Raw genomic sequence first — 16,861 nt, 5'->3', positions numbered from 1 at the left:
AAGAAGGCATTTATCCCTGAATCAAAAGAAAAGAAACAAGGTCTCTCTCTCTCTCTCTCCCTCTCTCTCTTATAATGAAAAATTGAATTCTTAAGTTGATCTTCTGTTGTATCAGAAAGTTGGCAAATCAAAGCACAAATGGATCTTTCAGAAATCAAAACATTCCAACTCTTCTCCGCTGGAAGAAACCGTCACAGTACTAACCGAAGATGCAAAGCATGCTGAAACTGTCACAGTACTCACCAAAGATGAAAAGTCTTCTGAAACAGTCAGAGTACCAACTGAAGAAGCAAAGTTTTCTTAAACCATCACGATATCGATCGAAGAGAGATGAAGTTTGCTGAAACCAGCACTCTGCCAATTGAAGAAGCAAAGTTTGCTGAAGTAGAGGATAAACAAAGCAAACATGCTTATTCTGTTGCCATTGTGTCTGCAGTTGCGACTGAGGCTGCTGTTGCTGCTGCTCAGGCTGCTGCAGAGGTTGTTAGGCTAACAACAACAACCCTTCCTCGACGCTCTGGTAAATCCAAGGAAGAGGTGGCAGCAATCAAGATTCAAACGGCTTTCTGTGAGTACCTGGTTTGTGAGCTTTCCTTTGACCAAAGATTATGGAATGCCTCTTTCTGGAATAATCAATTCACTGTATTTAGAAATATCTGAGATTTAGATTTGTATTTTTGTCTGTTGTTCTAGAGTTGCTTCATTCTTGCTGTGGGGTTTGTGAAATTATTTGGAGTGTCATGACTTCCTGTTGACAATTGTGGCAAGTTGCTTCTAGTTTCAAGTTCTTAAGCAGATATGTTTTTTAGAAGTCAAATAAATCAATTGATGCATGCAACATCTCATTCAGAGTTTAGAGAAGTTTAACATTTTAGTTATATTTTGAAGTTTCACGTATGTAAAAGTGTGTAGCTCTTGTTCTCCATCTATTTTGAATGTGCTCATGCATAAATGTTTACCCACAGAGTGAGCTGATATTGTCTCATGGCTATTGAGAACGAATCAAATCAGATGGTTTTATTTCTCAATCTTTCTGACTTGCTCCTATGGAATGTCTCATGGCTATTGAGAACGAATCAAATCAGATGGTTTTATTTCTCAATCTTTCTGACTTGCTCCTATGGAACCAAGGTTCAAAAAATTGAGAAAGTAAGTCATTCACAACCACTAATGAAGGATTTCTAAAAAATTTAAGGATTAGTAATCATTTTTAGATGATAATCTCATGGCTGCCTCTTGTTATCTTGCACTATGATTATCAGCATTATACATAATATGTAGGGATTGTAACATTGCTGGGAAGCAAAATTCAGGCAAGGAGAGCTATGCGAGCTTTGAGAGGACTTCTAAGGTTGAAAGCCTTGATCGTGGGAAACTTTGTTAAGCGTCAAGCAACAACCACACTCCGATGCATGCAGACATTGGCAAGAGTTCAATCCCAGATCCGTTCCAAAAGGATCAAAATGTCAGAAGAGAACCAATTTCTCCATCGCCAATTGCTACTAAAATGAGAAAAGGAGCTCGAGAATATGAGAGCATCTATAAGTTGCTTGTTCTTGGATTTCTCCTAGATTTTTGCACTCTAGTGATTTTTTTTTCACTTCTTTTATGAAGCAAATGCAATAGGTGATTCAATATAATTAAATGTGTGCATTTAATGTATTGGTATGTGCTTTATTAGCTTAGGAAATATCACGTGAACCCAAGAGTTGGCTCTCCTGAATCTTACTGTAAAAAGAACATTATGGGCTTTTACATTTTGATTTTCTTTCTGTCTAGCACAAGGAACTTGAGTAGCAATTAAGCTGTTTAGTTTGAGCTAGAAATTGCATTTTAGGAAAATGATTTGAATAGGTTCCTCATTTTGGAGGAAGGTTTACGGTACTTGGACAAGCATTGCTATATCCTTTTGTTATTGCAAGATCCTTTACTAGTCTTGGCCTTTTCTCATAGCTGAAATAAATTACATTCAGGATGTCTCCTATCATCATGTTACATGTGTCACGATTCTTCTGCTAAGATGTTCCAATGGGAGTAGCATAAATTATTTTTGGTTTTCTTACTGATGCAATACAAATGATAGATGGGAGAAGATTGGGATGACAGTTTACCGTCAAAGGAGCAAATAGAGAGCAACTTAATTAACAAACAAGAAGCTGCTATTAGAAGGGAGCGAGCATTGGCATATGCTTTTTCTCATTAGGTACTGATGGTGCTTATTCTTTCACGTGCTTCAGTCATTAGACCTTGTTGATAGCAATGCATACTTGCAGCAACAATGGAGGAATTCAACTAGATCAGCAAACTCGATGTTTGTGGACCCGAATAATCCACATCGGGGATGGAATTGGTTGGAGGGTTGGATGGCTGCAAGGCCATGGAGAACCGTAGTGTCATAGAGAGAGCATTCTGATACAGCATCATCTGTGGGAACTGCTACTCGCAGTGCTGAAGAGATCACCAAATCTTATGCTCGACGTGAGATCTATGGTGAGAGGCCATCACCTGTGGCTGTGAAACCAGTCCGACCTGTCATCAGCGTATCTTCGTCCACACCACCATCAAAGCCTTCATTTGTAACTGGAAAGACAAAGTTAACAAGTTGCCACATGTATTCCAGCTATGTATTTCTAGAATAGGTCGATTTGGAGATGACCCCACATGTATTCAATATGATTTCATGATTGTAGATATAACTTGTTTTATCTTGCAGTGTGAGTCTAACTTAATTGTACATGGGCATGCATATAAGAAAATGAATAATATGAGTTAATTATAGGAAAGTAGTATTTATTTTATTGTCATTTATTAGTAGTTATTATTTAAAAAATTTATTATTTTATTAATATTATATATTTTATTATTTTGATCATGAAACTTACGCCTTGAGGCTTATGCCTCGCTTCATAACAGGCTCAACGCCTCGCTTCGCCTCATCGCATTTAACAACCTTGGATACGAGCCCCACCGGCTTACATACATGGCGCTCATTCGAACCCCAAACATGCACGGTAGCAAACAGTGCGTCTTGAGGGGGGGGGGGGGGGGTTGGGGGTGTTAGTTGCACTTGGAGCGGAAACTCAATGCATACTGGCCAGGCATTGGATACCCATTCCGGTTTCCAAACTTACCCCGTACCCGATCTGTCAATTTATTTAATCAGTCCTACTAGTAGAGGCATAATATTGGAGTTGGCAGCTAGTCCAACCCCTATACATATACACGGTTAAATATTGGCTACTAATGGAGGTACGGAATTGTATAGACTCAATCTAACAACTTCAGTGTGGTTTGTTTGCTTGGATCATGTTTTTTTTAACGTTAAAATGTGATCTTTTAAGTTAGTATATTCTGACACATTGTCGGCCTTGATTTTTGGACCCCATATGACATGATTATATATATATATATATATATATATATATATATATATATATATATATATATATATATATATAACTTCAATTCTTACCATGGTCAAACGGATACGTAGAGTGTGTTTCCAGAAATGAATTTGAATCGTTTTCTTTCCTTGACTTTCTAAAGTCCATAATGTGATCGCGTCCAAATATTTGCCTTGTACTGCAAAATTAATTTGATTGAGGCTGGACTTCATATTAACCAAATAATTAAGATCTGTTGTCTAATCCTTGAACCATATACATGAATTTCTTGGATAACAAGAAAACCTTGCCAATGGACCACAAGGGGTTTGGTGCAGTGACCGGTGGTCAGGGTTCATTCCCATAAGTGTCAGAGAAAGGGATAAGCCCCTCGCTCAGCCGAAGCTGGGCGACTCTATGAAGGTAAGAGGTGCACCACAAGTTTACACCTTAAAAAAAAAGAAAACCATGAGTACTGCAGGCTTACCAATGCAACAATCCAAAACCTTGCTAATTAATGCACGGTTAAGGTGCACTGTGCCCCCCTAGACCTAACCCTTTCACAGTTGCATACCAAACCCTAGAACTCTACCAGACCAAACAGTCATGATAATGACTTATAACCAGCCATATAGTACAACCAGTTGTCAGGAAATACTTAAACTATTAATAGATGTTTCACATGAGACAAGACAAATGAACTTTCAAACTCAACTAGTAATACTACAAGAAAAACGTGGATTAACGACAGGCGTTATCCATTGCTAATCTGTCGCTAATCTGTTATTAAACAGTTTAGCGATGGATTGACAACAGATTAACAACGTATAGCATCCATCACATAATCTTGGTCGCTAATTAGCGATAAAACTTATTTATCGCTACTTTTGTCGTTAATTTGTGATGGATTAGCGACGAACATGATCCGTCGCTAAATAAGCACTGATTTGAGTTTACGATGAATTATATTTCGTCGCTAAAATGGTGATGAAATATAATCCATCGTAAAACATCAAAAATTCATCGCTGAATATTAGCGACGGATATTATCCGTCACTAATCCATCACAAAATTTAAAAAAAATAAAAAAAAGAGCCTTGAGGCGTGCGCCTCATACGCCTTGAGGTGCACGCCTCGAGGCGAGGCGCGCCACAAGCTAAGGCGTACACACCTTGAATTTTTTAATCAAATGAGGGTCAAAGTCCTCATTTGACCGAAAATTATGGTTTTTTTACACAATTTTAACTAAGCTGCTAGTAAAAAAATTGGGTCTGATCCATCTCAAACATAAGCCAAAAAAAAACTTCTGAGAGGCGCTGCCCCCTACGACCCCTCATCAGGTGCGGCCCCCATGGACCCTGCCTGCTAAACGCATAGCGGGAACCGCGTCGGAGGGAGCCCCCAGACCCCCCTTACTGCAAGGGCAAAAACTTTGAATCAGGCTCCACATCTCATCAGTTGGACCTAAGTTAAAATGAGTGGGTCCTCATGAGGGATTCCAGCTCGGCTCAGATCCTAAGTTGCAACAAGTATGAGACCTCTATTTGTCTCAAATATGAGAAGAGATCCAAGCTTCAACATTAAAAGAGAAAATGCATACTGAAAAGATTTTTGTCACTTTTTTTCTTTTCTTTTCTTAATGATTCTTTTCTCGTAGTGTTTTCTTGGGGTAATCAAATGTAGACAAGGTTCATAGATATAAAAATCAGTAAAGATGCATCTATCAGTGCAAAATTTAAAAAAAAAAAAATTAAAAAATTTGTTTTGGATATCTACCGAAAAAATCTAAAAAAAAATCTGACCTCTCTAAGATTCATTCCAAGTAACCCAGTAACCCAAGATCATTGCACCCCAAGGTCATTGGTAGTGTTAGTCCACTGATTCATTAAAGTTGCAGATGGACTTAACTGCATCTTATTCTAAGTCACACAGACTCGGCTCTAAGGTTGATGCATCCGCGTCGATACGCCCCGACATGGGTGCGAACATGGAGCCATGTCCGTCTATATTTTGGACTTAGTTAACTTTGATCAAGTCTATTTTTGTTTATGTTTAGGGTAAAAAAATAAATAAAAAAATAATTTTTTGCGATGAAATTTGTCTGTCGCTAATTTCAATTTTAGCGACAGCTAGTTTTCTCTATTTAATCCGTCACAAATTTGCGATGAAAAAAAATTCATCACAAGTTTTCGTCGCTAATTAACATTTTCTTGTAGTGTAAGAGCAAATCTACCTATCAATGAGAGTTTACCTTAGTTACTAATCCCAACTTGAGCTCCATGCTACTGTTGCTACATGGGTTACGGTTCCTTTGTGTCACAATTTCAAAATCAATTAACTAATAAGATCAATTTTACCTATCGAAGCGAGTTTACTTTAGTTGCTAATCTCAGCTTGTTACCATCTTGTATAAGTCCCATCTAATGTTCCTACTTGGGTAGTAGAGTTCCTTGATTTGTGCCACAATCATGACTTTTGTTTGCTTAAGATGACCACATATATGTTATTCTTGTATTTGATCAGAGTATTGAGGCCTAATAGTCAACATGTCATCTTCATTGTTCGGTAGACCACCTTACTAGGTCGTAGTTCTCTCATCCAACTGGATAAATCTCAATGTTCGGTAGGCCTCCTAACTAGGGCATAGTTCTCTCATCCAACCGGCATCATGGTTCTTAACACATACCGGTGACATTTTGATAATATCATGATTTTTATTGTGCTATTTAGAAACGGACAAAACCATATTAAAATCGTGACATGTTAAAAAATAGCATGATACCAATATTTTATTTTTTGTGTTTTCTGTTTTTTTTTTTAAGATTTTTTGACACTGCCTAATATCATTTTACATCTCTCTCTCTCTCTCTCTCTCTCTCTCTCTCTCTCCTGCAGATTTTGGTTTTTGTAATAAACTAAAAGTGAAATCATCGGTAAGGTAGATGCTTCTATCAAAAGTGAGGCATGAATAATGGCATTGATGGATCCATCATAAACTAAGGCAAAACACGTCAAAAAGTGAAGCAAGGTCTAATGTTTTGGGTTTGGGGATATCTTGGTTTGGTAGACAGTTGATCTTTTGTTTTTTGACTGTTCCTCTATTGAGGATGACAACTCCCCCAAGCCAACCTTTCTTGAGTGTACATCTCACCTAATACCCCTACAACCATCCATCCTATTCAAACCCTTGGTATCACATGCACTTTTGGCCATGCAATTTGCTAGCTTTATGTTATCACAATACTATTTTTATTAGAATCACTATGCAATTTGTCAGCTTTATGTTATTTCAATACTATTTTTGTAAGAATTATTCTGCCAATTTGCTAGCTTTTTTATATTAGTATATTAATTGTTTGTGAGGACCATTGTCTGGTGTATCTTTGCATATCATACATCTTTTTCAGGAATCATGATTAGTTTAGAAAAGGGGGGATGTGCCCTTGTTCTTTTACTTAGTTAATGGATGTGCTTTGTGAAACAAAAATCCTATGAAAATTAAAGATGTCAACTTTAAGGCGTATATATTAATTTAGAAGACATTAGGTGTGTACTTGCTTTCATTCTAAACTAAATCAAGTATTGAGTGGGACTGCAGTCAATGCGGCACCTCTTGGCGTGTAATGGGATGTCCAAACCAGAACGGTGTTATATAAAATAACAAGGATTTTGTATCATAAAATGCTAAAAAAAATCTTTGAATGGTTTGTTTGGTCAAGCTATCTTTTTACTAGAAGCAAGGCTGGTAAACAAGCCAAAATGAACCAAACATAGGCTGTTCGGGTTTAGCTCATTTTATCGTCAAGCCTTATTAGGGTTTGGCTAGTCTAACTCGCTCAAGAGGAGCTGAGCCAAGACTTGAACTTGTATGTGTAAAAGATTCACACTCACACAAACCAAGGATTCACACACATAGACAAACATGTTTATAGGTTGTTCGGTCTTGCACAACCTACATCCGTGGGGAAATCCTCTTCTCTACTTGATGCAGAGAGAGAGAGAGAGAGAGAGAGAGAGAGAGAGAGAGAGAGAGAGAGAGAGAGAGAGAGGTGCTCTTTATTTATAGAAACAAGAGAGAGGTTTCTTATGGGATTGGACCTCTCATGAGTACAATTAAGTCCAGCAAAGACTCTACAACTATTGATCTTCTTGAAGACCTTATACCTGAGAGAGGCATCTTCTGATCAGGAGTCTTCATGAGAGTCCTTGATTTACTTGGAGTCTTTGTCTTACTAGGATTCTTCAAATGAGACTCTGATGTAGTTGTTGGACCTCGACCGGCTGATGATAGACCTAGATTAGTTCGACGTAGGCAGGATCCACTACTTTCACAGCATGAGCTCGAGGAAGGCAAACCAAAACACAAGCTAGCTTGTTAAAAAAACTTATTTTTTCAAAAGCACATAATGAAAATCAAACTCATGACCATCCAATGAGTTGAGCTTCCTTTTTTTTTACGTTTAATATCAACCTTAGATGAACTCATTTAAACAAGCCTATATGAGTTGAGCCTTGAGGAACACCCATTGCTCTTACTCAGCTCACTTACACTACATAAGCTGCTTGTAGCTCGGCTCTTGTTTACAACACTACATGACCATCCAACCAGTTGAGCTTCCTTTTCTTTTTTTAATTTATAATATCAACCTAAGATGAACTTATTTAAACGAGTCTATATGAGCTGAGCCGAGATGAACACCCATTGCTCTCACTCATCTCACCTGCATTAATGCATCAGCTGCTTGTAGCTCGATCGGCTGTCGATCCCATCTTAGGAATGAATTTTGGGCAAGCCACATCAAGTAAAGCCACAACAAGCCCAGTTCATTTACCAGCCTTATCTAGAAGTTTAATTGAATACAAGATATGGTGCTCATTTTGAAAATCTTCGAGTTATGTTGAAAGCATTAATGATTCTGGTAAATTAATTAACAGTTCTATGGGCATCTATTATTAGGCTATTTAGACATGTTTAGAGTTAGAATAAGATATGGACATCAATTCTTTAGACTATTCATCTGAATTTTCTAAAGAATAGATCAAACTAATTTTCATTATTTTGGGCATTGCTAAGACATGACCAAGTTCAGGAACTCTAAATAACACTGCCATTATGAAAATAAAAACCAACCAAGATGGGCCTTTGAATGATTTTTATTCAAAGTGAAACATTGTAGTGCCTTCCACCCTGAAAATGTTCTCGTGTATCATTTCCCTAGCTACCTCATTTTTTTTTCGCCCACCCATGAATAGTTTAGGGCAAGAGGCAGTGGCCATCTTTGCTTACTTTGGTAATGGATATGCTTTGGGAAACCAACAAATATATCAGCTAAAATTAAGTCTGCTGGCACTAAGGAATATAATAGTTTGATATTAAATAGAGTTGCTTTCATTCTAAACTAACACATGCATGTTTGCACTGTTGAAGCTGTTTTTCATTAGAAAATGACATAGATGCCCTTGGGTGCTTTACTTGATCAAACTCTCTTTACACTAGAAAGTTTAAATTGTCAATTACAAGGCATAGGGTTATATTCAAACCTACTGTATTTTCTTGAAAACAGGAAACAAGATGAGATTCCTCTTGTACAAGGAGGAAAGACTAGTGCTGCATTTCAGCCTTGCAGGAAGTTTTAAGAATGTTGGTAAATTGTTCCAATGGAAATGTTTTGCTCCAAGCATGGGTTCAGTTGGACCAAGTTATGACCATATAGTCTCAACATCTATATTTTTCCAAGAAATAGATCATAAAAAATCATTGGTTTTTCCCTTATGTTTGGTATTATTGAAAACATGACCAGGTTGAAACCAAGGTGTGCCCTTGAATATTGTATCAAAGTGAAACATTTTAATGCCATTTCCATTGAAAACATTTTGGAGGTGGAAAATTTCCACATGCAAGTCTTCGTCAAATGCCTAGTAATTGTCCACTTGCATATGTTACTTACATTTGGAGAAGATGCAAGCTGTTATCTAATGGTGCTAATGATCTTCACTATCAAGTTTTGTTAAAGACATCCTAGATCTCTTTACAAGACACGGTGAGGTTCTATTAATGGTTGCTGACCCTGACCCTGACCTTCCTTAGAGGGCGGATCAGGTGCAATCACATTGCACACAAAAAGTGTGCCCCTGCACTTGACTGCCCTGATACAGCCCGTCAGCTGTGGAGCCCAACAATAAAATGAAGGGTGGTCAGGTGCAGCGGCACACTTTTTTTTTTGAGCGATGTGATTGCACCTGTCTGCACTGTTCATGAGCTTCAGTGCCAACAACTACATCGACTTCTTTTATTTATGGATTATCAGGGAGAAAACTTCCGATTGTTTTTTGGTCATTGACAAGAACTATCATTTACCGAGTCCTAGTCCGAACAACTTCGGCATAAAAAAACCCAAGAGACACCCTGCCCACCAAATAGAGTCCCCAGCTTTCGTCATGTAATTAGGAACATATCCCCAAGGTATCGAACTCGTGACATCTTTTCCACTTGAGACATTCAATCCAATCCCCTAACCAAGAATGTGGAGATCTCGTGGGAAACTGCATCAGTCATTTCACGTAAATGATTAGCAGTAACTACGATGGGTATACTAAAATACTATATATGTGGATGGGGATGTGGAACTTTTCAAAGAAATCAATATCTATAAAAAGTAGGGCCCCGTTAGTTGTGGCAGTCTGTCCCTCATGGTACCAATTACCAACTACTTAAAAGTACTTGGAATCGATCCCACCGTCGGTGAAGTGATGAAGTAAGCACAAAGAAATGTCTTCTAGATGATATGTCCAAACAAACCCTCAATCATGTGAAATTTTGACAATCACACTCTCAATCTCAAAAGCCAGTGCCAACTGTTTCCCTGGGGATGAACAATCACAGCTGAGAAAGTAGAAGCTGTGACTCTTTCAAAAAGTAGAAGCTGTAACACAAGGTCATTCTTGTAACCAACTTTCACAAGTGAAGCGACCTAGTTTGTGAGTAGATCAGCAGAAAACTGCAACTGCGAGTGAGTTGGCCTTTCGAACAACATAGAGAAAAGAGCGACAACGCGACTGGAAAGTGTAAAATGAAACTTTGTCCATATCACCATCCTTTTCATGTTTTTGCTTCCTCCTCCGTCACTCACTCTTATGCACTCCGCGAGCCTTGTCTACAAAGAAACAAAAACAAACCTTGTCTAGATTCTGGTGAAGCTTAACTTTTTTAGGCATGATGGTACCACTTGGAAGGCCTGACTAAACCTTCACAGGAGTGATAACTGTTGAGAAAGAGATGGCTTTTCCCTGATGAAATGAAACAAGGCAAAAACAATCACAACTTGTTCTTTTTTTCATGTTTCATTAACCTTGATAAATCACTATACTTTTAATTCAACAATTTTTATACATGCTTATTTAAAGGGGCGCTTTGTCTTAATAATTGTCAGAGAAATTCATGCTACCATGGGTTGGACCCTGATCCAAGTCTAGTTGGTGAGACCAAAAGCCTATTTGGACCTGTGAGGAGTTCTGGGATGAGTCAGATAGAAAAAGGGTTCTGAGCGTGTTTAGCTGCAGAGTTTATATATTTGGATAAATACTGACTATGTTGAACTTTATTGACTTCGATATCAATCTTTGGGAATTTCCCAGCTTAATATGGATTCGCTTGGGAAATTGAAATCCAGACTTGACCCGGATCTTGTTTCAATGCACTATCCTAAACATGGGTTAATTACAGACCTCCCACATTGAACCAATTGCATGAATTTTGGTATGGTGGCTAGAGCCCTCTCGATCCTGTGTTGAACAGGACCCTGCCAGTAGAGTTTCTGATCCCAACCCAACATGCTGATGACTCTAGCTGATCCGGTTTTGTTGTACCTTAAGCAGTTTGGGTCTGATCAATATAACACTTGTGGCTGATTTCACATATACAATTTCGAGGATAGAAGCCCATATATGTTAAGATTATGTCAAACGATAGAACCCAGTCCCCCAATTTAGTCTTCAATGGAAATGGTAGTGGTTGTAGTCAATCAATTCCTTGGGGAAAACTATTTGTGTGATTATGAAGAAGAGGGTCCCACAAAAATCAGATTTTCAACAAGGAAATGATACAATAACAGGAGCAACTATACGTAAAATAAAGAAAAAGAAGCATTCAACAATTTGAAAGAGAGCAGGTGAGCCCTGCCCCAACTCCTCCCACTGGTTCATTCATTTATTGTTTAGTACAGAGTTGGCAAATTTGACCTAGCTATCATTTTACCATCTGTAGTCCTTTTTTTGAGCTGGCACTACAAGAAAAACCCTTATTAGCGACGGATTTTTTTCGTCGCCAATTAGCGACGAACTTAGCGAGAAATATTTTTGAAATTAGCGACGGTATAAATTTCGTCTCAAATCTGTCGCTAATTATCGACAGATCGACGATAAAAAAATTTCACTGCAAAACTGTAGGTAATTAGCGACGGATTTAGCAAGGGAATTTTTCCGTCGCTAATCCGTCGCTAATTAGCAACGGATTAGCGACAAAAAAATTCCCTCGCTAAATCCATCGCTAATTTTCGATTTAAACCGTCCCACCTAAAGCGCGAAATTTTCCCTCTCTCCCCCATTCGAAATTTAAATTGATGTTCGATTTAAACTGAGCCTCGTGCTCCCACTGGTCGATGAAGCCGAGCCTCATGCTCGCCGCAGTAAGGCTCACCGGACGATCCTGCTGGTCGATGTCGACCGCCGCGACTGTCGTCGCCCAACTCCGACGCAGCAGACGAGGGCGGAGGAGTCTCGATGAAGGGCGTGCGGATCACGGGGCGGCCGTTATACCTGGACATGCAGGCGACGTCGCCGGTGGACCCGCGGGTGCTGGACGCGATGCTGCCCTTCTTCACTGGCCGCTTCGGCAACCCCCATTCCTGCACTCACCTCTACGGCTGGGAGTCAGACGAGGAGGTCGAGCGCGCCAGGGAGCAGGCCGCTTCCACGCCACCTACCTCCCTGTCGGCTCTGACGACCTCCTCGACCTTGACCGCCTCCATGACGCCATCCGCCCCGACACTGGCCTCGTCTCCGTCATGGCCGTCAACAACGAGATTGGTCCATTCCGACCTCTGCGAGACCCAATCGGAGATCTTGGGGTCGAGGGAGTACGGCTTGCTGGGATTCGGTGGTAGGTCGTTCTCCTCCTCCGTCGCCGCCGACAAATCGCTTCAAGTCCGGCTTATTGGTGCCGGAATACCTCCCGGCAGCGAGCAAAAAAATTTTTTAATTTTTTTTTAAAATTTAGCGACGGATTAGTGACAGATATTATTCGTCGCTAATTTAAAATAGCGAAGGACTCGCGACGGATATTATCCATCGCTAATTTAAAATAGTGACAGACTCGCGATGGATCATTTATGTCGCTGATTCATTGCAAATTAGCGACAGATAAGTTTTGTCGCTACTTAGCGTCGAAAAAATCGCGATGAAAGCTATCCGTCTCTAATCCGATGCTAATCCATCGTTAAACTGTTTAGCGATGAATTAGCGATGGATTAGCGACGAATTCAGGTCGTCGCTAATCCACATGTTTCTTGTAGTGTGGCTAAACACATAATTTAACTTGTAAACAAGCTTGTTTGAGTTTAATTACTTGCCAACCATCTCTTCCTAATATGCCTATTCAAGTGAGTCTAGTCCTAAACTCCAAGTTCAAATCAGCCTAGTTAACCATTTTATCTGAGTTAACCCCTTTTAACTCTTTAGACAGTCATTTTGGAACACGTTCAACCAAAAAAGAAGAAAAAAGAAAAGAAAAAGTGTGTGATCAACCATTTGATAAAAGCACAATGGTAGTTATATACTTTTTCTTTATACAATAGTGTGGCAGCTACAACCACTATTCCTTACATTTCAGAGTAATTAATTCCCCAAATTGTCCTTCTTTTCATTATATATACGCCTTTGGGCTAACTTGGCTCTCACTACCAAGGAGCTAAGGTTTCGCACACAAGAAAACATGGACAGAACATTGGTGTCTCCGCGCTTCTTCTTTTTCTTCTTGTGCTTTATGCCATGCTTGCTGACTGTGTTCTCTTGGCAAACCAATGGCTATGGCTATGGCTATCTCTACCCTCAATTCTATGACAAATCATGCCCAAAGGTTCAAGAGATAGTCAAGTCTGTCGTCGCCAGGGTCGTGGCTAAGGAGACCAGGATGGCTGCGTCCTTGCTCAGGCTCCATTTCCATGACTGCTTTGTCAAGGTCAGGCCATTGCTTTTCAACCTATAGAGTTTCCTAACGTGAGTTAACAATGATCTTAGAAGGTTTAGTGCTTCTTGGGATTCGGTAATCACGAATTCTGTTAGAAAAAAGATTGTATTGGAATCTTTACTTTGATGATTTTACAAAGAAAGAATTTTTCTTTTGGAGAAAGGTTTTTAATTTGTTCACTTTACAACTTTGTAGTTGGGTGATGAACTGACAGCCTTACCTTTACATTCTCATAATGCATACACTGCATTTCTCTTTATAATCATCCTTGATTTTCCTTTAATACAAAGCATTTTAAGGAAGATGATGAGAAATGGCATTTGAAGATAGTGAGAGATGTCAAGGTAGGCTTAGTCAAGGCTTCTAAAAATATGTGATCAAACTGGGCCCCAGATGGGATAGCTTCGGCTGGATAATCTGGATCTCATTCACTTGTTCGGAAAGAGTCCAATTGATGATTGGGTAACTTGGACTAATTAATTTTGCATGGCTCATGCTGCTGTCACCAAGTCAAGCCTTGCTGCTCCAAACTGGTCTCATTTTGACTTGGAAAACGGTAGCACCTGCTAACCAGTGTTTCATATGAGAACTGAAGATTATAAATTTTATCTTAATATCTTCCTTATTTATTTATTGTTCACAGAACTGGTCCTTTTTTTCATCTTTAAAGATAGAACCAAAGTCGATAATATTCACTTTCTAATTAATGTGACGACTTCGTGGTTGGTACAGTTGCAACCATTGCAAGTAACACGGATCCCTTCATTTGAAATAGGATGGGTTTCATTTCATCATATATTCAATCCTAGCCATCCAGCAGAACCATCTGGCCATTGATTGGATGGCTTGGATTGAATGTATGATGAAACCCATCCTATTTCAAATGATGGGATCCATGTATTATTGCCAGTTACCAATCTCTCTCTCTCTCTTACCTATTCTTAGTAGGTCCAACTTTTTAAAATAGCATGTGCATACCTCATGAAGCAATGCAAGTGCTATTAGATTTTTTTTTATGACGAAAATCCAGGTGGGCCCCACGACCACCCTTCCTTACCTCGCCCACCTCTAAAAGCTATTAGATTGTTATAGTTACTCTAAATTGCTGCAAACTTTATTGAAGATGTGTAGATAACCTTGAGAATGCTTGGGATTCATGTTAAATGTAAACTAATATGAATGAGACCTTGAAGTTCATAGTTAGACTTTGTGGATTAGGATTCACATACATTAAATATTTTCCAAAGTTAGCGAAGTGTTCTCTCTCTCTCTCTCACCAGCATGGTTTGTAAAATATGCAGGGCTGTGATGCATCAATTTTGTTGGATAGCAGTGGCAGCATAATTAGTGAGAAAACCTCAAACCCAAACAGGAACTCGGCCAGAGGGTTTGAAGTAATTGATGAGATCAAAGCTGAAGTTGAGAAGGCATGCCCCGGTGTTGTGTCTTGTGCAGACATTCTCACCCTTGCTGCAAGGGACTCCACGGTTTTGGTATGCCCCATCTCTCTCTCTCTCTCTCTCTCTCTCTCTCTCTCTCTATATATATATATATATATATATATATATATATATATATATATATATATATATATATATATATATCACAAAATGACCAAGGGTACTCAACATTCATTTGAGGGGGTGCAGTCAGGATGGCACCTACTTATCCAGAAAAGCAAGACAAGTTCACAAATTCCATTCTGGAGCACAACGCAAATCTTCAACTTATACTAGCTTTTTCAGATGAGTGCATCCAAACGCACCCTTGTCATAAATGGATAAAATAGCATCATTGAGTACGTTTGGCATCATGGAAAATGCATTGAGTTCGTGAACTTAAAATTTTCTACTATTTGCATCATACATGCGAACCCGCCTGAAGGCTAAGTTGATGGACTCTGATGTCTCTGTTGTTGCTATGATCAAATTCATGAATTCCGACTGTTTCTGTGTTGGAGTTTGTGAACTGTGTAACATGAAATACAGAGCCCAAACAGAGTCTTAGATAGGCCAAAGTAACAGTACTCAATCATTTTCCTGCTTTGTCTTTGTCTCAGGCTGGTGGGCCCAGTTGGGAAGTGCCGCTGGGAAGGAGAGACTCGCTTGGGGCAAGCTTGAGTGGATCAAACTACAACATCCCTGCTCCAAACAGTACCATTCAAACTCTCATTACAAAATTCAAGCTCAAGGGCCTTAATCTATTCGATTTGGTCGCGCTTTCTGGTAATTTTTATCTTGTTTTTTCTTTTTCTGTTTTCAGTAGTAGATGTGCTTTATTATATTAAATTATCAAAAAACAGTTTTTTATTGACTAAAAAAAGTGTCCTTGTGGCCTAATTTGCAAAAAAATTATGAACTCATGACATACCTTGTCCCATTCATGTCACCAAGGAGTCGCGGCCAAAATGTTGTGTCCTTATGACATAGTTGTAGACTAATTGCACCTTCATCCATACGAGTAATGCATGTTTCACCAATGCCCATTTATGCCTTTGTCCATGCAGGAAGCCACACAATTGGGTTCTCTAGGTGCACAAGCTTCAGGCAAAGGCTCTACAACCAAACAGGCAATGGGCTGCCTGATTATACACTTGATCAATCCTATGCATCACATCTCAGATCAGGGTGCCCTAGATCAGGTGGTGACAACAACCTCTTCCCACTGGATTATGTCACAGTGGCCAAGTTTGATAATTACTACTTCAAGAACATCATCGCGTCGAAAGGGTTGCTTAGCACTGATCAGATCCTCTTTACAAAGAACAAGAAGACCATGGAGCTTGTTGAGCTCTATGCTAAGGACAATCACAAGTTCTTTGAGCAGTTTGCCAAGTCCATGATCAATATGGGCAACATCACCCCCTTAACTGGGTCACAGGGAGAGACAAGGAAGAACTGCAGGAGACTCAACTATCCATAGTGTTTTAGTGGATCTAATTGGTTTAGCTTGGTGTGTGCTGTTAATATGGGAATAATGCATCATTGGTTGCAGGGAGGGAGAATTGCTAGTTGGGTCTTTGTTTCTTTTGTTGTTGATGGTGCTGTCTAGTGTTTGATGTTTGGTGGAAGTGAGGACTTTTCCTTGTCTCTTAATTTGTGTAATTAATGCATAGTTTGGTTGCAATTAATTAGTGATCCAAAGGAGAGATTTGCAGATGGTAATTGTGATTATGACCCGTAACAAAGATTTTATTGTGTTTGATCTTTGATATTGGTTGATTTCTAACTGATTA

The 16,861-nt window shown here is 39.2% G+C and overlaps 1 protein-coding gene and 1 pseudogene across 1 annotated transcript; both read left to right on the top strand.

Annotated features, from left to right (window-relative positions):
• Window positions 1-330: 330 nt before the first annotated feature.
• LOC149832284 (protein IQ-DOMAIN 3-like) lies at window positions 331-2,639 on the top strand (annotated as a pseudogene).
• Window positions 2,640-14,921: 12,282 nt separating this feature from the next.
• LOC149832283 (peroxidase 72-like) lies at window positions 14,922-16,548 on the top strand. The gene is made up of 3 exons (XM_090013211.1): window positions 14,922-15,119; window positions 15,686-15,851; window positions 16,133-16,548. The coding sequence occupies exons 1-3, from the start codon at window positions 14,922-14,924 to the stop codon at window positions 16,546-16,548; spliced, it is 780 nt and encodes a 259-aa protein (XP_089869337.1).
• Window positions 16,549-16,861: the final 313 nt, after the last annotated feature.

The sequence above is a fragment of the Nuphar pumila genome, chromosome 7, assembly GCF_984573655.1.
Source record: "Nuphar pumila chromosome 7, dmNupPumi1.hap1.1, whole genome shotgun sequence".
Classification (NCBI taxonomy): Eukaryota; Viridiplantae; Streptophyta; class Magnoliopsida; order Nymphaeales; family Nymphaeaceae; genus Nuphar; species Nuphar pumila.
This window is presented reverse-complemented; position numbering and strand designations above follow the sequence as displayed.